This window comes from Azolla caroliniana, unplaced genomic scaffold, assembly GCF_043228905.1.
Source record: "Azolla caroliniana isolate FFs.n. ecotype wild unplaced genomic scaffold, voAzoCaro1.0.p SCAF_5, whole genome shotgun sequence".
NCBI classification, from domain to species: Eukaryota; Viridiplantae; Streptophyta; class Polypodiopsida; order Salviniales; family Salviniaceae; genus Azolla; species Azolla caroliniana.
The window spans coordinates 2,216,488-2,240,397 of NW_028230440.1; the positions used below are offsets into that span (position 1 = coordinate 2,216,488).

The 23,910-nt window shown below is 36.4% G+C and overlaps 2 protein-coding genes across 5 annotated transcripts; one reads left to right on the plus strand and one right to left on the minus strand.

The window, feature by feature from the left end:
* Positions 1 to 7,087: 7,087 nt before the first annotated feature.
* On the minus strand, positions 7,088 to 10,179 carry LOC147863592 (uncharacterized). 4 transcript variants are annotated; one of them, XM_087319113.1, is made up of 4 exons: positions 10,055 to 10,159; positions 8,510 to 8,682; positions 7,583 to 8,269; positions 7,088 to 7,401 (listed from the first exon to the last, which is right to left on the minus strand). In XM_087319113.1, exons 2-4 carry the CDS (start codon positions 8,649 to 8,651, stop codon positions 7,328 to 7,330), a joined length of 903 nt encoding a protein of 300 aa, XP_087175239.1. In that variant the 5' UTR covers positions 8,652 to 8,682; positions 10,055 to 10,159; the 3' UTR covers positions 7,088 to 7,327. The 4 variants fall into 4 exon arrangements, with proteins under 4 accessions (XP_087175239.1, XP_087175238.1, XP_087175237.1 ...); XM_087319112.1 differs by having other exon boundaries at positions 7,088 to 8,269; positions 8,510 to 8,687; positions 10,062 to 10,179; XM_087319111.1 differs by having other exon boundaries at positions 7,088 to 8,269.
* A 7,685-nt stretch (positions 10,180 to 17,864) lies between these two features.
* LOC147863593 (pentatricopeptide repeat-containing protein At1g06140, mitochondrial-like) lies at positions 17,865 to 20,912 on the plus strand. Its single transcript, XM_087319498.1, has 2 exons — positions 17,865 to 18,028; positions 18,246 to 20,912. The coding sequence occupies exons 1-2, from the start codon at positions 17,948 to 17,950 to the stop codon at positions 20,847 to 20,849; spliced, it is 2,685 nt and encodes an 894-aa protein (XP_087175624.1). The 5' UTR covers positions 17,865 to 17,947; the 3' UTR covers positions 20,850 to 20,912.
* Positions 20,913 to 23,910: the final 2,998 nt, after the last annotated feature.

Genomic DNA, 23,910 nt, shown 5'->3' on the forward strand with positions numbered 1-23,910 from the left:
AAATTGGGTTAAACTACAATTGAAGTTTTTAGGTTATTCACTTTAAAGACGATGTTCCAACAATCCACACTACTTAAAGCATAAAGTTGACATTATTTTCTGTAGTTGAAATTCTTTGCGGAGAACATTTAACATTTAAAGATTACTTTACCCTTTCACTATTCTATGGTTCTTGTCCATCTTTCTCTTTCAAAACTCTATCCCCTATTTAAAGACCTTCGCATGGTTGTATAACTCTTTACTATCATAGTCTATCGTACAAAAACCTATTTAGGTAGTGCATCCTATTTAGGTTGAACTATAGTCGAAGTTCTTGATATTGTTGTCTAGTGCATCCGCAAGAAAGAAACTCAAGGCTCATTTGAATCAAATGGGCATGACCAAATACCACTTATATGAGAGAAAATCTTTTAGATAAACAGTATTATTAGTATAAGTAGAGATAGTATTATTAGTATGTTTTTGCACATTAGTATTATTAATATAACAAGAGATAGAGACACTTGTTTAAAAGTATTCTTATGATTCTTATGAATATTTGTAATCCATGTCATTATTGCTAGTGTACAATGAAATGTTGTTGGCTAATTTGAACACCAAACGAAGCTTGAGCCAAACAATGAAATGATAGATAGCTCAAGGAGCTAGATGCTAGTAATCAAAATAAAAAGTTGAAGCATTTTTATCAACAAAATTAGGTAACACCCAAATTTGCAATGACATATCCATCATCGATAAAAAGGAGAAATAACCTAAGGATTTGCATGCACATTGGGCTTTAAGTTATCACTAACTATAAGAAGGCACGTTTCAGTTCTTGGAGCCAATCCAATAATCAAATACCATTTGAAGTATACGAATGTGCGCACATTATGAGTACTAAACAATTGCCCATAAATTCATGGAATCGACTACTTTGTTTTGACCACATGATTTTTATTTTTATTTTTTCCCTAAAGAGATATGCCACATGATTTTTTATAATACCTTGACCACATGATCTTTAATTAGCTTCCATTGTACTTGACTCAAATTATCACTACTTTAAAATTTTAATATAGGGCTCCTATTAATGTTAAATTGATATTTTATTCTACAGTTGGTCAACTCCTTTGTCATGTTTGCTTTGGATGAGTCACGAACTCTAGTGTTGAAATGTTGGAAGCTCCCAAATTATTGTCTATGAAAAGCAACTTTATGTTTAACCTTTTGACATGACAAGGAAAACTTCAAAGTTTGTCTCAGCAACATTATACATGTTAAGTGCTTAAAGGGTGGCTTGCTTAGAACTTTATAAAACTTAAATGTTGCTTGGCACGAGCACCTTTGGCATCCAAACATTTGGATTGTTGTGCACCCAACTAATGTGGCATCACATTAAAGCCTTTTCAAAGGAGCCTCATTTTAAACATCTTTGATGCTTGAAACGTATGTTGAAAGTTATCTATGACTACAAGTTTGGGTCGTGCTCATTCCCATATGCATGTTTATCTTTGGGGAAGAAGAGGGTTGCATAATTTGGATCATATTTATTCATTCAACCTGAGTGTGCCCACAAAGAATTTCGAAACCCTTTTGACATAATTTTTGCAACGACTAGATTTTTTCTAGTAAACTCACATGATAAAATGTGTAGTGTGGTCCAATTTCAAAGTCATATGGACAAGCAAGAAACTAATGTGAATGCTCTACAAAGCCTATGTCTCTTCTTGTTCACATTTGGAGAGTTGCGGGTTCCTTCCACAGTTTTTCTATATCCCCTTGTGAAATGTGCAACTCACACTTGGGACTCTTTCCAACAAAGGTCCATTTTGACCACGTATCAAGCAATATTACTCTCTATTTTAATAGCTATAGTAATATTGTAAATTCTAGCTTTATATATTGGAGTGGGTGATATCTATTCCTTAGATGGTGAAAAGCTTAAACAAGTACGTTTTTTGGATTCAAGAAAGAGTATCTAGATGGTAGAATAAAATATATGAATACCATTTGGATTGTATTATCTATTGGTAATAGGATTATATTTGTAATTATAAAAAAACATGATCCAATGCATTGAAACCTAATTGTTTTGTTGTTCTCCTTTCATCAAAGAGAAATGCTCGACCATAAGAAGATGCACGCCTCATTTAAAAAACTTTCTTTTTTGTACTAAGATTGGTTGTATTTCATGAGAATCTCTTCCATCAATAGGGTCATCGAAAGGCTTTGTAGATGGTGTGAAACATCATTATGGATCTTGAGAATGTCATTATGCCAGAAGACGTGAATTAGCAACAATACAACCCAATCCAATCCAATGCCACAAAATGGCAAGAATTTTAGCCATATGCTTAGCATACAAATGGCATAACAGTTTCAGGTAAAAATATATGTGATAAAGCACATGAAGATAATCAATGACAAATTGTTCCTAAATTTCCACTAGTGAAAGCTCATATTAGAAATAAGATTAATAAACAAATTCATAGGTTACGGTTAACTAGCATAAGATTAAAGTAGTTATTCATCAAACAATGTATGACCACAATTGAAGAATAATGTGATGAAGGAAAATAAGATGGACACAAATGCAAATCACTGTTACTACACTCTTACAAGCTCACGTAACACATGGGTGTCACAAAGGGTTGTTTGTGGACATTGTGACAATAACATGTTGGGCCAAAACAATGAATCATCCTTTTCGTATTAGCGCATATTGTATGGTAGTATGTTGATATTTGAACCATCTCAACATAGGCATTTTATGTGTTCACTTACAACCCAATCACCTTGTAGCACCATTGCCTACTTGCAGTCCTTTATGAAATAACTTGTAGACTTGTAGTGCAAATTGAGTTTACAAATTTGTCTTCACTAAGGTATCCTCTTGTTTTTTAAATTAACAATTCGGTGACCAATTTTATTGAAGCAAAAGCCTTTGATGCACATACACTTGAAAATGTCCAAGCAATAACACGAATAGTTTATAATATTTTTTATTACCGATCTCAAGGACAAAATTTGTGAAGTTTACATAACAAAAATATATGTAGTGACATTTGGTGATGGCCATGCTAATTTTGGCAATATATGTTTTAAAAGAAAGTCAATATTTCCAAAGTTTTCTTTTTATGTAATGCCATAAAGAAAAGATGGGCAAAGAAAAGATGGGCGAAGTTTAATAACGTTGGATAAGATCAGCCTTATTTGGCGCCCAAAGTCGAAGAAACATAATAACATGGTATTGACGTCACCCCATCAAAGTGTGGCTGGCAAAGGGAAATCACTAAACTCAAAGCATTCACATTTCTCCACGTGTTTGTGTGTCTCTAAGGGAGCAAAGTGGGTTTACTCTTTCTTGAAAGGATATCATTCCCAATTTCCCAAAACACTTCCAATTTCCAAGGAGTGACATTTAATCATAGATGGAGGGGATGCTTTTCTTCCTTTGCCTTTTTAACGCCAAAAACAAAGTTTCTAGAAGCAAAAGAGGATGTGCCCTTTGAAGTTTGCCCACTGGTATTTTTTAACACATACTAGAATTAGTAGTAGAAGAAGAAGTGGGAGCAAGGCACAAAGAACAATTATCTCTTACAAGCCAAGGACCATCCTTGTTTAATGAAGTTACGGCCCACGGGTTTCATTAGCATCCTACTAGCAACTAACTAACTAGCTATAGAAGCGCACCATACAACCAAAAAACCAATAGCATGTTTTTTGAGAAAAATACCTCAATGGTTGTGTAGTTCACTTATTTTCTAGAATATCCCTCCATGTTTCAGAACTACCAAAATACTCCACATTTTGGACTTACCATCACTCAAAAAATACACTTCATAACATACAATCGAAGTATTAATATACCTTATAAAATACCATTACATCCCAAACAACATAATTACTAAACTCAATACTCGATTTACACCTAACTTAATTACCAACATGTCGTACATACTAAACATAATTACCTTTATATGTAGGTGGCAAATTGTACCAAAATGAATCACCATGGTTCATTACAATCAAAATGGTGCAAATTGTACTTGTTGGTGACATGCCTCATGAAAAAGGTGTCCCTATCTCTAACAAGGTAGCCTAGAAAAGTGAGACAAAATGGTCATGCTAAAATCTTTGGGATCATGTCATTGCATACCAAAAGCTTCATAATTATTATCAAAATGTGATGGAAGTTAACCCCAACAATGTAGTATATGATACAATTGAAGCTTGCTTTCCTTGTATTCTTTATATTGCAATGCAAGCATTAAATGATTTCCTCATTGTAAGTCAATCATCGGTCCACATGAAACTCATTTGAAGGCGGGATATCTCGGTATAGCAAAATAAAGCTTTGTTTGCAATTGCATATAAAGTGGTAATAGCAAAGAGTAATGAGATTTGATGTTCCTCAATGCACATGTGAACTAGCAGTTATTTCAAACAAAGGAGATATATTGATGGCATCATGTTGGTGTTTTGAAGTGATCCAACACAAGTCTATTGCACGCGCCATTTCACAAACAAAGTTAGAAAAGTATTTGAATCACTCAACTCCACTATATATGCAACTAATGTTCAGGATTTTGATATTTTCATTGGTACACTAGAAATGCAAGCTACAAATAGTTGTGTAGTTCATGAGCATACATGTAAGTTTTGAAGGAAATTATTTGAACATTTGACATTCAACATTGCCACGTCCCTAAACGCATGGTTGCAAGATGATAGACATATGGCTATTAGAGGGATGTCCTTATATGAAAGAAGAATTGATTTAGAAAGAAGGATTCTTTTTGTCAAGTGTACATAATCCATTGATAGGATGTGCAAAGTAATCCATCAACAAAACCTTTACGTGAGGAAGACTTTGCCAAAAATTGTCATCTATGAAAGTTGTCTTCATATTCCCGTACTTCAAAACTGCCAAGATTACAAATCCAGCTGTAAGTACCTCTACATGAGTTTGGGTAACCAAATATTAACTGGTACCATAGGCACCTTGTGCACAGATTGCAATAGCTAGTTTGTCTAGAAATAAATATGGGCAACTTTGTCATACAACACATTTTCATTGCAATCACATCACAAGAATTACAAGGACCTAATATTCCTTGTCATTTTAGCACATGATAATGTTAATAGAGGTACGCTACCACCACCACCTCATGTAGAGTGTCTCCACATCCAAAAACCCAAAGTCGCATGCACAAGAGAAGAAAGAATAACATCGCAAAGGTGTCGTAGAAAGAGACACAAGGTTTATTATAGTCGCAAGTCCCCCAATTCAATGATGATTTTTCCTTCTAAAATCTAGATGTCAAATCCCTAGCGATTTTATGCAAATTATATTTGGTATGGATGGTTTAGTATCCAATGAGATTTTGGCAATTAAATTTGGTCTGTATCGTATCTTGCTGAATAAGATTTTGTGTTTTGCCGAGTGCATTTCTTTGAGCAGGGGGGGTGGTAATTCGAACTCCAGAGACGCGAAGAGGTATCTATGTATTAGAAAGGTGAACTCACCGGAGCATTCTGATGTAGTTTTCCCTATGTTTTTCTTTTAATGAACTCGCACACTATCAAGGAATATCTTCACTCAACCTAATACTAGATAGAAATAGACACAATCAGAAAAATGCACCTTTCATCTGAACGTAATTATGCACCTTTCCTTCTCCAGTTGAAATCAGATTTTGGCTACTTGATATATACCGCCGCAACAGAGTTATAATGATGCTGAATTCAATTTCTTATTTCATAAATCAACAGATGGATTTATTTATTGTTGGCTATATATAAATGCATGATCTAATATTATTCATCCTACAGGATAACATTCAGATGGTAGTAAATTTGACAATCAGATACTAATAATAGCAAAAAATGGATTCTGATTGAAATATCATTTATTTCAGAACGCAGAAATCAATAGAAGTTGCACGTGGTCCAATGTCATCCTCACCCAGACGGCAACCAGTAAATATCACGTCTGCAACATACATACTTGCTTTTTCCCTTAATCGCAATGATCAATCGCCCTTCGGGAAGAGAAATGAGGCAAGAAATATAAAACAGTCATAAAGGCTTTCTGCTCCACTTTTTGCTGTATGCATGTATGTATGTATGTATGTGTAATAAAGGCTTTCTTCCCCACTTTTTGCTATATGCATGTATGTATGTATGTGTATACAGCAGGAGAAGAATGATGAAGGAAGAGCAGAGAAATATACTGGTTGTCAGCCAAAAAGGAAAGATGAAAAAAAAAACAAAAAATATCCTTAAGCTCGTTGATCCTGACACAGTCATTAAATGCCATAGAGAAACGTACACAGCCACACTCACATACATATATACAATACGATAAGTATTCCTAAGTTCTATGATAATTAAGCCACATTAAAACACTGGCACTTGCGAGTGATGACCCTAGACTCTAGGTCAACAACACGCATACACAGACAGAAAGAAGGAGATGTAGATAGATAAGGACGTTATAAGAATGACTACATAACTTATTGGATAGTCACAATAATAGCAGAGACAACATTAAATGAAAGTGAAGTTAGAGAGTCAGTCAAGTCAGTCAGTCGCTCAGTGTATTGTAGAGCAAAGAAGTAGGTATTCCACCTAAAAATCATGTAGAATATTTGCCTAGACTTACTACCAACAAAGCATTCCAACGACATAATGAAATTGAACTGCACTATACAGGCGCATTAAACGTGGAATGTATGTACACATCAAATATACTGTAGAGATACATTAAACGTAAGCTAATAATGTATGCATAAATCCTAATATACTGGAGGTGAAGTATTGAGATGCACAAAACGTATCATGAATTTGTAACGCTTCGTATACTTTGTATCTAATGAATGGTAAAGGTATAAGCCTCAATATACTATAGTAGTTTGTGTACAATACAGAAATGAAAACTACTTCTAATACTACGACTACCACGAACTAGCGTGTGCTTTCGTTAGATGGACATCTGTTATGTATGGACCATTGAGCAGAGCCAAAGAGAGAGAGAGAGAGGAAGGGGAGAGCATAGTACTGATCAGGTTTTGTAAGACGTACAAACACTCGCTGCACCTAGTATTCAAAAAACAATTATATATATAAATATATGCAAAATCGCTGAGTTTGATGTTAGTGGTAGTCATTCATTTAATGTCTTTGTCCTCCTTAAATCTGAAAATAAGATATTGAGAAGGAAGAACTCCACCTAGGAACTTCAAGAGAGTAGGTTCGGTTAGCAAGGTAAGTAAGTAGAAACATATAACAAGAAGGTGTCGACAGAATTTAAGAAGGTGTTGAGGAAGAATTACGATTTGAATTAGTTAGTAAGGACATCAATGGCGACTACCACTAGCACGACGGCTCCATGGCGGCACAATTTGCACGCTAGGTCTGCCACAGCAAGAAGAAGAAGGATTAGAACTTGCCGTAGGGCTCAATGTAGAAGAATTGCTTGTACTAGGGACATAATAGTTAACATGATGATGACGAAGCCCTGATGTTATTGTTGTTGAAGAATGACCGGCAGAAGAAGAAGGATTATTACCAACACCTAAGATATCTACCAATGTACCTGGTGTGCTTAACACCTGCGCTGTTCTTTCAGACAAAACCTTGTTCTCCACGCTCTCCTTGGCGTCCTCCATAGCTTTCTGCTGCATCATGAGGTTCAATGGCCTAGCAGACGTATTATTACTGTTACCTTCGTTTAATGCTTGTAAGAAACATACACACACTCCTCCTGCATAGTTGAAAAGGTCTATAGGGCTTATCATCGGTTGTGGCATCTGAGACGGCATTACTTGATGCAGAATCGCTCTGCCTCCATAGCCTTTCAACACTGTGTCTAAAACCATTAATGTCTCCAATATGGGCTTGACCGCTTCCCTTTTCGCTTCTTCTTCATCGTATGATCCTTTTTTGGCAAGTTTCCCTCGCTTAATAAGCTCTTTTACTATCTCGTTCTTCAAACTGACCACACTCGTATTCTGATCTAACATACAATCCACCTTATTATGCTCTACTGCGTCTAGGCCTAGATTCCTTGCGAATGCACACAGTATATTCTTCTCCTTTTCTATGTTCTTGAACTGCTCGACTGTGTAGAAAGCTTCAGGATCGTAGCTTAATGGAAGCATCTTCTCCGCAAACGCTTTGAAAACTATGCGAGAAAGAGCGTTTAGTCCACTTCCAAGCTCGATCTCTCTCGCCTTCTCATATCTCTCAGCTTTCGACATATTCCTGTTATAGTTGTTATCATCTGTTCTAATATCATCATTATCACCATTTTAATATATATATATATATATAATAGATATATGTGATTTACATAGATTTAAGATTCACAAAAATGCAAGTTTTTCCTTTAATCTGACACGTATCTGATATGCCAGACTTTTCTCTTTTACCATAGCTTCTTTAATCACAAAACGTTTTTTCCATGATCTTAAAGCATACACTTTTAAATTCATAAGCAGAACTTTATTAATAAATTAATGACCTATAAGTAGGATTGATGCTTGATATTCTGCTTCTTCTTGATCTCTCTGTCGTTTCTCTTCCTTTTCCAGTTTCTTCAACTCGCGACTGAATTTCTTAGCCATTTTCTCAATCTCTGTTGTAGCTCGAGCTGTTCGAGACATATTGAAGAACCTGCTTATGCGTCGTCGATTTCTGATGTCAAGTTTGGGATGAAATTTTAATTTATATATTTAATTGCGCAACATGTCAAAATCATCGTTACCATTTATTTAATCTACAAACTACTTACATCTAATCAAGTTCATCGCATGACATTGGACAGACCAAACAACAATATTTCAATCTTGCCATTATAGATAGAGAATATCATCGACCAAGTATTGAAGAAAACGGATTTATTACAACGAGTTATTTCAGATGAACAGGCAACAAATCGGTATCAATATTGGAACAATATCTGAGTAAAGCATGTAGAGCATTACAGGTTGATTCCTATTAGCACCGTTTTCAGCATTTCTGTGGACTTGGCGATGACACTGACCTCAGAAGAGGTAACTCAATATTGCCAATCACCTACAGGTCTTTTCTTAGAATAAATACTGTTTTGCTTTGTCTGTAATTCCTATGTGAAACCATAAGGGAGAATTGATGTACTGTAATGGGAGAAAGACGGGAAAATAAATATTTCGGAACCATGTTTACATTTCCGGTTAGTATAAAAGGAACGTATTTCTTCACGATTGAAGATGAACCATGCTACGCAGGTTTGATTTGATTGATCGGTACAGTGTTGAACTTTTACCTTTATCTCTGAAGGAGAGCTGACCAAACTATTAATCTGTCAACAACTCAAAGCAATAGATATCATTAATGAAGCAAGTCTTCTATACTCTTTGCCGAGTGGGGAGTGCCATGGTCAAATCATGTTACAAAAGTAAACATCATATAAACTCAAAAACTGGAGTATTTGTGCAAAGAGAAATGGGTTTCTAATCAAGAAATGGATTTCTAATCAAATAGATGATTACCTAACATATGAGCTAATTAAAAACCTTTGGAAGATATTTTTCTTAGGAACGATTTAACTAAAAACAGCTTAAATAACTTGCACATGTATTTATGTGTTAGACAGAGAATAGGAGCCACTACTTTGACAAACATGTGGGTGCACACTTACAGAGAAAATGTAAGCTCCATTAGCGAAATGGATGGCTATCAACATAGAGAAAATACGTATGCAACGCTCGCATAGGTAACTTACAGTATAAAAGATAAAATAATGCTACGGGAAGCACAGTAAGGATTACTACCACGGAGAAGATGAATCAAACCTTCTAATAATAAGAAGGCCTGCTTATCTAAGAATGAGAAACGGGAAGGGAATATAACAAACTGAGAATGGTAACAATATCGGTAAGGAAAGGATGACACGAGTGTACAGTCGTGATATAATAACGGAATGCACAAACAGTTCCTGCAGCTATGGAGAATACAGTGTTGATTGTAAACTGAGAAAGGAAATGAGAAGTGGATAGAGGTACATTTCTTATAGATTGTTATTTACCTCTGAGTGTGTGCTTGTATGTGTGAGTGTGTATCTGTGGTGTCTTCGCTTAGCAGTGGAAATTAGAGCTTCGCCATGAATCCTTCAGAAGTGGAATAGGTAGGAGGAGGAGGAACGAAAGCGTGGGAAGAGAAAACATTTTGTATTTGTATTTATACTCAAGGATTGAATTCACACACGAGAGAGTCTGTCCTTTTCTGTAATTCTGAAAATGCCCCTCTCACAATTTTCTATAATTTCGAAAGTGCTCGCCTTTCAGCTTTTATTATAATTTCCGAAAACCACTAGTTTAACCCTAATCAGCTTACCCTACAACTGGGCTATTATTATGATGATGATCATGATGAGGCTACCAACCAACAAAAGGTGTTCTCGGGTCAAGATCTCGGCTTTTTGCGAATCAGTTGTTTAACGGTTCACACAACCTTCCTTCCAACTATTTCCTTAGTGGCACTCTCCTTTGCTACGGTTAACTTGAATGCCTCTCTTATTACTAGTTGGCTTGGGAGTGTACTTCTCGTGTACTATATATAATTCCTCGAATGCCACTCTTATTTATTATGGTTGCTAGATAGTACCTCGAGAAGCCTAGCGTGCATTAATGCACAACGAAAAAAACCAAATGGGAAAAGCTTGCAATCATGAATCTATTGTAATGGTAATTGGTAACGAATCATCTGAACAACATGGGGCATGAATATTCAAAGTTAAGTGGTTTAATTAGCGAACAAAGGGAGGGTTTAGGGGCGTTCTGAGATTTTGTAACCTTGAGTGCCATTTTGGGAATTTCACTAATTGAAGTGGTATTGTCACAATTTTGCTTAAAGCATGTATGTACACAAATATGTATTGAATATCTATGATTGTATATGCAATTTACATAGTTTTCCCAACTTGTTGTACAATATTTCACTTATATTGGTTGCCTTTATGACGTTCTAAACATTTTACACAATCAGGACAGGAGACCACATTATAACATCGACTTAGTGGTTTAATTAGCGAACAAAGGGAGGGTTTAGGGGCATTCTAAGATTTTGTAACCTTGAGTGCCATTTTGGGAATTTCACTAATTGAAGTGGTATTGTCACAATTTTGCTTAAAGCATGTATGTACACAAGTATGTATTGAATATCTATGATTGTATATGCAATTTACATAGTTTTCCCAATTTGTTGTACAATATTTCACTTATATCGGTTGCCTTTATGACGTTCTAACCCTTTTACACAGTCAAGATAGGAGACCACATTATAACATTGATTTAGTGGTTTAATTAGCGAACAAAGTGAGGGTTTGTTTAGGGGCGTTCTGAGATTTTGTAACCTTGAGTGCCATTTTGGGAATTTCGCTAATTGAAGTGGTATTGTCACAATTTTGTTTAAAGCATGTATGTACACAAGTATGTATTGAATATCTACGATTGTATATGCAATTTACATAGTTTTCCCAAATTCTTGTACAATATTTCACTCATATTGGTTGCCTTTATGACGTTCTAAACATTTTAGACAGTCAAGACAGGAAACCACATTATAACATCGACTTAGTAATAGTGATTTTACATCTTGATTCAATCCTCGAGATCCTAAAGTAAGAAGACATAGGAAGAGAACAAGACATTCTCCGCTAAATCACAAAGTGAAAGCATTCCCTGTATACATAATATAGATGTCTCTAAAACGTATTAAATTATCATAGATTCACGAGTTTACCTTATTGAAAATCTAAATATAGTGGTGAGTGGCTTGCAGTTGTGGGTTCTAGTCTCGAGTAATGGGGTTGATGTACAATGGCATTAAATTCGAGATCATTCAAACTAAAAAGTTTGCTCCTATTAAAATTACCTATGTTAACAATACAAGATAAAATGCACCAAAGCGCAAACATTGCATGCCTTTATATGTCCAATATTGATTATAATCATACATAATGTGTCGGGAAATGTCAACTATACCCCGAATAGTCTTCGTGGATTGATGAATATAATATGCAAATGGTGAAAAAGTAAAGAAGTTCATTGTTTAAATATAATTATCAAAAGGCGAAGATGACTAAGAGTAAACTCATTAAAAGAACGTCGGGTATGTGTTGTAAAAATCATTTAAAAACAACATTTGTTGCTTAAAAAGGCATTTGTATGTTGTTCATTTGACTCAATCTCAATTAACAATACTAATTCCTTTTTTTCTATAAAAAAATCCTCCGGTGGTATTAAAATTAAAGTAAACAATATACATATATTGTCTTGCATTTGTTCAAAACTAACAAGAGCACCTCCTCGGCATATACAAGGTCTCTATAGCCTCTTTTGAGTGCAGTCCATGAGACGATATTTGAAACCATAATTGTGGTAAATGTTTTTTGTATAGTTTCTCCGTTTCGAGCATATCCTGAAATTAAACAAGTCCATTCAATAAGACTTCTTGATTGTCTTATAGCAAAGACTTGTTAAGGTTCAACCATACTTCCACATTTTGCATACATCTCAATAAGAGCACTTGTTTCTGTGACCTTCATGTATCACTCATTAAAACAATATCATGCATTATAACAACATATTATGTGGGTCACTTGTGCATGTTTTTGTGCTAATTCCTTTTCATATGTGTACCACTTGCTTGTGGTGAAAAAAGGTAATGTCATCAATACAATTCAATAATAATCTCATAATGTTGGGATCAAATTCAGTGTAGGGTTCTCATACTCTCTCTCTCAACTATTAGGTCAAAAGGTTAAGGTATACTCATAGAGTTGGACTCTATGATCAAATTCTTTGTAGGCTTCCCATACAAGCTTCTCTCTCTCTAAATGCAAGGTTTACTCATAGATGGTTAGACGCTATGTTTCACAAACTTGTATAGGCTTCTCATGCTATAGTTAAGAGTTAATACTTAGCACGGGTTGGACTTTATGCTTCTCAAACTTCCTCTTTCTCTCTAATTTTTAGTTTGTAGAATTAGATTTAGAGAGAGTGGAACTAAGAACATGAGTTAGAGAGGGGTGGACTCTATGTTGGATATAGGACATGATTTGAAGGTGAAGCTTACAAATGATAAATGGTCAAATATGTATTCATTCATGATGAAATTATTTTATCATACAATAAGCACACAACCCTATGATCCCCAAATTGTTGATACCTCCATCTCAACTATGGCCTATTCCTTGGTAATGAAGGCTGGAGTCATTTTATTAAGAGCCTTGCACAAAGATTATAATGATGTTTTAGCATTCTTTGGGGCCACAAACATGACTCATGGCACCAAATTTGTTATCTATTACGTTTTCTCTACTACGGGTAAAAGATAACACAAAGTGATACACCATCCCTTTCTACAACCATAGAGGTTTATGCATTTAGTGTTGTAGAATCACACATGGAACACTACAAATATATATATATATATATATATATATATTTGACAAATAATGGAGTTAAACGATTTCACAAAGAAGGGGGTCCAATTTGCTTTTACTAGTCATGGTGTTGGTGTTGCACCGAATGAAATGAGCCATCTTGAATGGCATAAGCCTAAAATCCAAATGTTATGGTTCCAGTTTATTAAGAAGGCTTAAGCATTTTCAAATGAAGAAAAATAGGACAAGCTAAGGAGTAGATATTAGTAAGTTCACAAAACTCACGGATATAGTGCTCAAGCACAATCATAAAGAGATGGCAAAGTGTGATGACACATGACGAGTCAAAGAATGTGATTATGAAACTTGAGGAGCACTTATGGAGTGTTCCTTGTGGTAGGGAGCAATTTGAAGTGTTAGAATAATAGGAATGGTTATGGCTTTAGTATTTTGGGCACCAACGTTTCCTAATATTGTAGACAATGCAAATAGAAGTGTTTGTAATTAAGTTGCCCGCATTTGAGGTGAAGGCAAGTTGGGAGGCTTTCACGAGGAGCAAGAACCATAGGAAGTATTTTCTATAGGAGGTAAAAAATACAAAGAAGTTTCATCTATGGTTGATCCAACCAAACACTACACAAATATAAAAATACCCTCTCAGGGAAATTTCTTTAGATAGGTATGAGGGGTAGATTTCCTCCCTCTCTAATATTATAGAAAAGATATCAATATTAGAAAGAATTGTAACCAATGAATACATAACAGTGATGGCATGATGTATGATAAAGATAGAAAACATTGGCCACTCATCTTGGGATGTTTGGTTGCCTTGATGTGATGCGACTAAAATGTGTAAGACTATGTTGGATGCCAAGAGCATGGAATGCACATTTGCCAATCCAAACTAGAGTCCAATAAAATAGACTATATAATCCAATTGGAAAAAAGGTCATACTCAATTGACACATGGAGTTTGATGGAATTCTACATACCTCAAGTCATAAAAGATTAAGGAAATAAAAGGAATGTGTATTGCGTATGTCAACTAATGGAAGAGAGGTAAAAGCCAAAATTCCTAGATGAAGACCATGACGATGATGTAGTGAGCCTTGAAGACAAGAAAGAGGGCCATGTTCAGAGTGAGTATGTGGGCTCAGTAATATATGGAATGAGTATGTTGATTATATCATATAATATGTTTGAGACACTTGAGGATATTAGATGACAACTTCTCAATGGAAATGTACAAAAAAAGCAAGTTGAATTGTGGCATTAATCCAAGAATATCGTGGGAATCCAAGTATGGCAAAAAAGACCCTACATGGAAGAAAGCCATATGAATCGGGAAATTTTTCATGATATCAACCTTGGATTTTAATTGATAGACTATACAAGAAAGAAAGCGGGACCAAGTGAGTGAAGAATGTTGAAAACGAATTTAATGAATCAATGGTCAAATATTGAGCAACGTTTCAAGTCAAAGATATGTGTAGATGAAGGAACCCAAATTTAAGGAATCAGTGGCTCTAATTCCAAGGCAAGAAGGATTCAAAGGGTCCTATTATTGTCTACATTGGGAATTTGCTTACCATAGGAGATGAATGCAGAAATCCACTTTTCAATATGGATAAAGTATTTGTGGAGGAACTATTGAGCTTCACATTATGTACATGACATGGAAGGAATGATTGTAAGGTTTTGCATATATCTCTATATCAATTGAAGTCAACCTCAAGGGCTTGGTATGAGTAAGTGAATAGATTCTTCATCAAAAGTAGGCCCATAAGACACCTTCTACAAAGTCCTATCGTCGGTCGTAGGATTATTGTACATCATTGTACATAGAAAGTTGTAAGCTTTTGGGCAGACAAGTTCAAGTTGTAGCCTTCGAGCATTTTTTCTTAATACTATTGAAAAAAATCTTTGAAGAAAAAAAAAGTAGGCCCATAAGGTGTTATAGACATGATATTTTTGACAGGTTCATAAGCTATTTTATAGGTTAGGGATAGGATAGTTGGGAAACCGATTATCCCAAGGATTGGGACAAAATCATAAGGACCTATAATAACAAATCATAATTCATGGTGGTCAAGGAGCATTAGGTGTTAGGACTATATAAGGGTGATTATATACCCTCTTCATTACGACATCTTGAGATGTTGTTGAAACTCTACTAGTGAGGCGAAGCTCTCTTATTAGAATGAGTTATTCGGCTACCAAGGTATTACATATGTTAATATGCGGTGTTGTGGGGTCTTTATGGTATTTTATGTTTGTCTCGTGTCCTTCACCTAGGGGTGGTCGGAATACTTATCCTTAATATTTTATTATATTTGAAAATTCAAAATTAAATAATTGGATCAAACTATGTGCGATGCCACTTAGGAGAAAGACAAGCATGTTCTTAAGTTCCCTTATTTTGATTTGTTTGTGCAATAGTGCAATCTCTTGGTAATATGAATGGTATGATTAAGTTTAAGATCTAAGTTTGGCTAAGGGATTATGTTGGGCACGTATTGTGATGCTAAACGGGTTGGTGGTTTGATATATTTTGATGGGCAAGAAATAAGCAACCAAATAAGTGATTGTACTCGATACAAGTGGGGTACAAGCCAAGTAACTATCTTGTTTTCTCTAGTAGAAATGGAGGTCTAAGCCAAATAGCTATGCAAAGCACAAACAAGTTTACATTTTGAACATCCTCATCAAGATTTACTTTCTACAAAACTCACGTAGTTTTAAGTTACTTCTAGATTGTTGCAAAGTATTTTCAATTTGTTTATTATTACTTTCGGCTATCCTCGAGCATAAAATAAAAACTAAATCATCACTTCTTTTTCATCAAATAAAGTCCAAGATAATTGATCCAAAATTGCGAGTTGTTCTCAACATGAAGGGTTTATTTGGAAAAAGTAACTCTACATGTAAGGAGAATTTTTCATGCAAATTTTGAGAAGCCATTTGCAAGTGAAATAATAAGATGATATCATCCTAAAATCCCAAAAAGAATCATGGCATTTAGGATAGCTATGAGAAAGTTTCATATTCTTTCCAATTATCAAGATACATTGTTTTAGTTACAAGCATGCCACATATTGAAACCTCCAATTCTAGATTTGATTGAAGATATGCTTCAGGTAGATTGGTTATTTGGGGGGATGTAAAAGCTTGGCCAAACAACATACAATGGGGGGATCATATGAGGTTCCAACCTTGATATTGCACCATCATCTAATGTAGTATATTGCACCAGTTGGGTGGAAAAGCCCCATCACTATTTATTTGTTCACGTGAGAAGTGCGCCAACAAATGAGCCCATGTAACTGTCGATTCGGTCTTCATGGATAGAACCAGGAGTAGGATATAGAACTCATCCCCCCTGAAAAGGTCAAAGTGTTTTTCTGGTTAATCACCCATCAAGCTGTTCCAACGAGAGAGTGGCTTGTGAAAAGCGGTGGCATGAGCGATTGCAAGGCTTGCGGAGCGAGTTTAGAGGACATCGCACATTATTTGTGGAGCTTCCCGCTTGCCCAATAAGTTTGGACGAGGAGCTTAAGAATCTTGGCTCAGTATGGGGTTAATGTTCATATATTAAGCGCAACATTTATATGGTTGGCTATTGAATTGGCCGCGTGGTTCCATGCGTGAAATGAAAATAGTCCTTCTTCAAAGGTGGTGCATGGAATTGTACAAACCTTAATATAGGGGGGTTCATGATACGTGGACATTTGGTTATTAGTGGCCAACACTACAATTTGGCAAGTGTTGCTATCTAGATGCAAAGAGTCTTTCACGGGTAAATCGACTGAGAGTTTAATGATGATCTACTTTAATCTTATTTCTACGTTACAAGGAGAGTTTGAAAGCATTTAGGGGACCTTGAATGCGAATGAAGAAGTTAGAGGCTGTTTCGTCCTGAAATGGAGAGGTTCTCCGATGTTGCAAATGGTGGACGACAATGCAAAGTGGATTTATTAGCCAACACAATGGTTGTTTCCACCAAGGCTACCAAACATCGCAAATAGGTGGGCGTTGCCACGTGAGGAGATTGGAGGATGTCTATGCTAAATTAGGGTCGTATGAGGCTCACGTTGAGGGTATGTGGTCGAGTAATATTGTGCTCATCGGATGCATGCTGTTATTATCCAGATTGTCCAAGGGAAGGTTGCTCATCGTCCTCCGTTCGTCCCTCTTGATGCGGTGATTATTAGCTTATTTTTTTGTTGATTCCTTTGTACATGCTGATCTCTTTGTAACCATGCAAGTTGGCTTGTAAGATATGAGTTGCTATATATTATCTTATGTACATTGACTTTACTAATGGGAGTAGTAATTTTTTTGAAAAGAAAAACATAACATATTTGTCAACCTTTTCGGGTGTGAAAGTATGTGGGATTTGAACCCATGACCTTTTTATATTCACATACCCCCCCCCCTCCAAAAGGATAAGCCCAGTAAGGTAGAAAGAAGAAGAAGCAGCAGCAGAATCTGCAGCTGGGATTAAGCAGCTACGGAGAGCAGAGAGTTTGAATTATGTCATACAGAGAGCTAGATCTTGCCTGGAAGGATTTCTTTATAGATCCGTCTGCGTACTGGCACATACGAAACAATAAGGTAACTCAAGAAACCCCCATAAAAAAATCCTGCTGATTGTTTTGATCCCACACCGTATGTAAGCTATGGAAATCTGTTATGATTTCTGTTTAGCATATCTGTGTACAAGAAAACAAAAAAAAAGGCCCGTTCTTTATGTAAGATTACACACTATGCCGAAACAAACGTCTGTTTTCATATAAGGTCTCATGGACGAACTTCTTCTTTACTCATGTAGAGTGGCTCAACCTCCCCTGCTTTTAAACAAAAGAAGACAAAGAGGGTTTTGTGGATTCATAACTCTCAAAATCCTCCGTGGGTGAAGGTAGAGCTCTTATCAAGAGATGAGGAGGAAATGAATGGAGAAAATCAGAAGTATAAGGTCGCCATGGATGATGGTGATGATGATAGAGCTTCTCTTTTACAAGCCCTCAAAGCTTGCGGAAAACAAAAGGATCTGGATAAAGGGAGTAGAATACACAGTGAAATCCTCAAAAAGATATCTTTTAAGAAAGATGTCTACGTAAATACTGCCCTTATCAGTATGTACGCAAAGTGTGGGGCAGTGGAAAAGGCTCAAAAAGTGTTTGACGATCTTCTGAGTCGAAATGTTGTATGTTGGAATGCATTGATTTCTTGCTATGTCAAACATGGGCAAAGCAATAAAGCTCTAGAATCTTTTGAGCGTATGCAAGATGAAGGATTCTCACCTGATGCCTTCACATTTTCGTGCCTTTTGAAAGCTTGTGGAAGTATGGGGTTTTTAGGAGTAAAGAAAGGAGAAGAGATACATGATGAGGTTTGTCGGCATGGCTTATTGGAGAAAGATATTGTGCTTTGCACTTCGTTAGTGGATATGTATGCTAGGTCTGGTGCACTCATGAAAGCACAAGAAGTGTTCGATGATCTCCCAATAAGAGATGTGACAACGTGGACAGCTCTTATTGGTGGATATACCCAACATGGGTTTGGAGATGAGGCCCTAAAGTGTTATAAACGAATGAAAGGTGAGGGCGTCCCCCCGAATGCTGTCACTTTTGGTTGCGTTTTGAGGGCTTCTGGCATAGTAGGAAACATTGAGAAGGGTGAAGAGGTGCATGTTGAGGTGAAGAAGCAAGGGCTTTTAGATAAAGACGTGGTGCTTGGCACTTCGTTGGTAGATATGTATGCTAAATGTGGTGCTCTAGTCAAAGCCCAGAAAGTGTTTGATGGTCTTCCATTGCGGAGTCTCTCATCCTGGAATGTGTTGATTTCTGGGTATGTCCGGCATGAGCTTAACGAGGAGGCACTTGATTGCTATAAACGGATGCGAGCTGAGGGCATCTCTCCCAATGCAGCGATCTTTTCTTGTGTTTTGAAGGCTTGCGGTAGCATACGATCAATTGAGAAGGGAGAAGAGATACACACAGAAGTTAAGAAACAAGGATTAGTAGGCAAAGACATGGTGTTAGGCACTGCATTGGTGAGCATGTATGCGAAATGTGGCATGGTTCGAAAAGCACAAGAAATATTTGACGAGCTTCCAAGACAGGATTCGGTTGCCTGGAATTCACTCATCATGGGATATGCTGATCAAGGCTATGATAATGAAGCATTGAAATGCTTTTGTGAGATGCGAGATAAGGGCCTATCTCCTGATGCGATCACTTATGCTTGTGCCTTGAAGTCTTGTAGCAACACTGGACTAGCAGAAAAAGGAATGGAGATACATGCTGAAGCTAAGAAGCATGGATTACTAGACAATAATATCGTGCTCAACACCGCATTAGTGGACATGTATGCGAAGTGTGGTATGCTTGAAAAGGCAAAAGAAGTGTTCAATGAACTCCCTTCACGGGATTCGGTCTCTTGGACCGCGATGATTGCGGGATATGTGTATCATGGGCTTTATGTGGAAGCTCTGAATTGTTTTGGGCAGATGCAAGATGAGGGCTTCTCCCCTAGTGCAATCACCTTTGCTTGCATTTTGAAAGCTTGTGGCAACATTGGATCATTTGAGAAAGGAGAGGAACTTCATGCTGAAATTAGAAAGCGAGATGGTTTATTAGAAGACAATATCATGCTTGGCACAGCATTAGTAGATATGTATGCAAAATGCGGCATGCTTGATCGAGCACAAGATATATTCAATGAGCTTCCTACCCGAGACGTGTTTTCATTCAATTCTTTAATAAGTGGATATGCCCAACTTGGAGAGGTTCAAAGTGTGTTACAATCATTTGACAAAATGAGACAAGAGGGGGTTGTGCCAAACATGGTCACATTCAATATATTGTTGTCGGCATGTAGTCACGCAGGGCTAGTAGACGAGGGACAAATGTGTTTCGACTGTATGAACAATGTCTACAATCTCACTCCGACTTCAGAACATTACTCTTGTATGGTCGATCTCTTTAGTCGGGCTGGACACTTTGACAAAGCCATGGCAATGATCAAGAAAGCGCCAAATGAGGATAGTTCGGAGCTCTGGTTGGCTCTTCTAGGTGCTTGTAAGAAATGGAGGAATGTGGAGCTTGGTATTCGTATATTTGAACATTTGATAAGGTTAGACGGGAATAATGTTTCTGCATACGTTTGTATGAGTAACATTTATGCAGATGCTGGCATGCAAGAAGAAGCCAACAAGATTGAAGCTTTGAGATTGAAAAATAGAGCGAAGGAGTTTAGTGAACTTTGTTGGTTGATTGATAAAAGTGGAAATGTGTATTCGATTTCTCAGGGGCATAAGATCTATCCCCAAAGTAAGCAAATCTATTTGAAACTTGCAGATATGGGAAGTATGGAGGATAAATTGGGAGCTCAACTCCCACCCCCACCCTCATTTGCCATAAATAACAATTGACTTGCTATTAACTAAATAGAATAAACTAGTCAGAAGCTATTGGAGGAAGAGTGTTTTCATGTATACTACATTTGATCTAATTGTTATCAGCCTATTAAGTAACTGGAGGAAACTGGTCAAAAACCATAGGACAAGGCATATGTTTTCTCATGTATACTACATTGCATCTCATGTTAAGCCCTTCCAAAGGAAAACTGAACTATGTAGATATGGTGAGAAATTAGCTATTACCATCGAAGGAGAAATTATCGATTTGGAGCAATCGTGAGAATTATGTATGTCTCCTTGTCATTGATGAGGCATTATATTTGCAGATTCTCTTATTTCAAATCACAAACCTGGAAGCAAAAAGATTTGATGTTGTGGAATTCATGTAGCCATACCTCGTAGTTCTTAATGTAAACCCACCTTGGGGAGATGGCATAAATTTATGCTATTTAAGGTTAATGCTGAAATGCCTTTTAAACTTTTTGTTATTTCCCAAAATTCACATGACAATCCATTAAAAGAGGAATGGAGTGAATTGGCCATATAATTGCTCGAGATGGATTGATTAGGGCATTTAGGGAACTTACGAAAATCATTGGGATATTTTGGATGTTGTCCCTAAAAGTATGATTACCCCTTCAGTTCCATCAAGTCAAGTATAACCTTTGTGGTATTGAATTCACGAAACTGGAATTACTTTAATACAAGCTACCACCATTCATTTTTTAACATCCATTAGTTGGTAAGAGTGCTTAAGAAGAGGTTGAAGGGGGGGGGGGGGGGGGGGTTAGTTTGTCAACAAAATATGGATTGTTTAATATTAATATTACCTTATTCATGTCAAAGCTGAAGCAAATGATAATTTTCACGCAAAAAATGAAATGAACATAGATTTTATATTAATATATAAGAACAATTGCAATTTAGCTTAAGATTGGCATTGAGTTTCTTTTGTGACCATGTAGTTTTTAGGAAGAAGGAGATGTAACCGTTATGGGATTTACTCAATAGTACCTCCATATACTATACTTGGAAGGCTCGATGCTATTTTTCATCAACATAGGGTCTCGTTGGTTGAAGTGGTGAGTAATATTTGGTTGGACATGGCTCATACTTTGAAAGGATAGTAGAAAGGTTTTACTAGGGGTTTCAATGCTACAATTACTCAACATCTCTAGTTTATTACTCTTTGGAAAGATATTCCACTTCTATTTGTAAAAGATGGTAGCCATTTTTGGCATTTTCAACCACGAAAATGGGTGTTCCATTCGCCGTTCACTTGAGAATCACACCTTTATGTATATTTGTCTATGCTAATGAATTGATATCTTTAAAAAAAGGCATTACATTGGAATGATATGTAGTAACCTGACCATGATGAATGGTCCCCATCTGGCCATGGTGCATGATTGCCACTTGAATAAGATATACTATGCTACTGTAATTTATCGTATGAGTCCTATAGTAACTATTATTCATGATTTTACAATACCATATGTTAAGTATAATCATAATAATTAAAGGGGTAGAAAAATTGAGATCTGCATGAAGAAAGTCATGGGTACAAGTCTCTCCCATGGGATTTTTTTGTATTGTCATGATAGTTCTCACTAACATAACACGCCATAATTTATACTAATGCTAATGGATATTATCTTTGTCTTTATAAATTTTTGTTATTGTTTAGCACATGTGTATGCAATAATACAACCATTATTCAACTCTTTCGTCTTGGTCAAGGGAAACATTAATTGAGTAGCTAATGCAAAATTTGACCTAGCAACACCATGTTTGATAATGACCTTAGTGAGAGAGCTAAGATTGAAGCTTCACCTCAACCATACAGGTTTGTATATATGCTCATTTAGGAGCACTTAAACATCCATTGTAATTACTAATAATTACATAGTTGTAATCACACTTCTATGATCTAATTAATTTATCCTTGGTCTTTTCTAACGTTTCTCTTTGAAGCTCATGACTTTCTGCACCATAGGTAACAAAAGATGAAACCTCTCACAAGACATTTTTATTTGTTATGTTCTTTAGCATTCTACAATTATGCTACTTATCGTTAGGTTTGGTATTTGACATTTATTTCTTGTGAGAAAAATATATTATCTCATAAAGATTATCCATTTAGACGAATAGGCGAATTAGCTACACAATTTTTTTATTGTCTTGACATCACAATGCTTTTGTGTTGTTTTATGTTGGATGAAGAATATGTTAAGGGCCTGCAAGGTAGAAGATAAACACATATTTAGCTTCAATGGAAGTTCTCTCTTATTCTCTTCTCTGTAACTCTTTTTCACTCCAAGACACATCTTTACAATGTTAGCTTTGAGCTTATATACTCAAGCCCTAACAAGAGAATGTGCTCACTTTAAGGATACAAAGTGAAAGGAGTCGGCCTTTTATGCCAACAAACTCCCTTGTAAAAGGGCTACTCTTTCCTATGTATACAAATAATTAGGGTTATCTCCCCCTTGAACCTAGATTACAAAACTAATCTATAGTTACAAGTATACATACAAGATTGTCGGCATTCGACCAAACCAATAGAGGTAAGGTTGGTGTGTAGCTTAATTTGGCAAATCTTTTGGATTGTGTGTTGCCCGGGTTGGCATGTCTGAGTCGGTTGAGTCGACTTGTTCGGATCAATTTACCTCCGAGTCAACTAGTTTGCTTGAATCGGATCATGTCTGATTCTTGGTCTTTAGTCGATCTTCTTCTCGCTTGTGCTAGCTTCCGCACTCCTCGCTAGATCTTCAATCTGTCTTTGGCTTTGCTCGCATGTGGATCGTTTTCTCTTCAGTCGACATCCTCGCTCAATGCCGCATCTTCATCCTCTCGGTATTCCGACTCTTTGGATTTTGCCTTCTTGGTTCGTCCGACCGGGTCTGCCTTCGTCTTCCCTTCTATTGTTGTTCGTTTAGCTTCTTTCTACTTGGTCGCTTGTTGTAGTCCCATCATTGTCCTCAATGTTCTAAAGCATCGATCTGGGAGTGGCTTCATAAGGCAATCAACGATATTCACCTAGGTGTCGATCTTCTAGACTTCGAGCTTCTTC

What these genes read in the sequence shown, in the direction of transcription:
- LOC147863593 (XM_087319498.1), top strand. Translation starts at nt 17,948, where the DNA reads ATGTCATACAGAGAGCTAGATCTTGCCTGGAAGGATTTCTTTATAGAT. An exon ending in GGCACATACGAAACAATAAG is followed by an intron (nt 18,029 to 18,245) that starts GTAACTCAAGAA and finishes TTACTCATGTAG; the next exon opens with AGTGGCTCAACCTCCCCTGC.
- LOC147863592 (XM_087319112.1), bottom strand. Translation starts at nt 8,651, where the DNA reads ATGTCTCGAACAGCTCGAGCTACAACAGAGATTGAGAAAATGGCTAAG. An exon ending in AGCATCAATCCTACTTATAG is followed by an intron (nt 8,270 to 8,509) that starts GTCATTAATTTA and finishes ATATTAGAACAG; the next exon opens with ATGATAACAACTATAACAGG.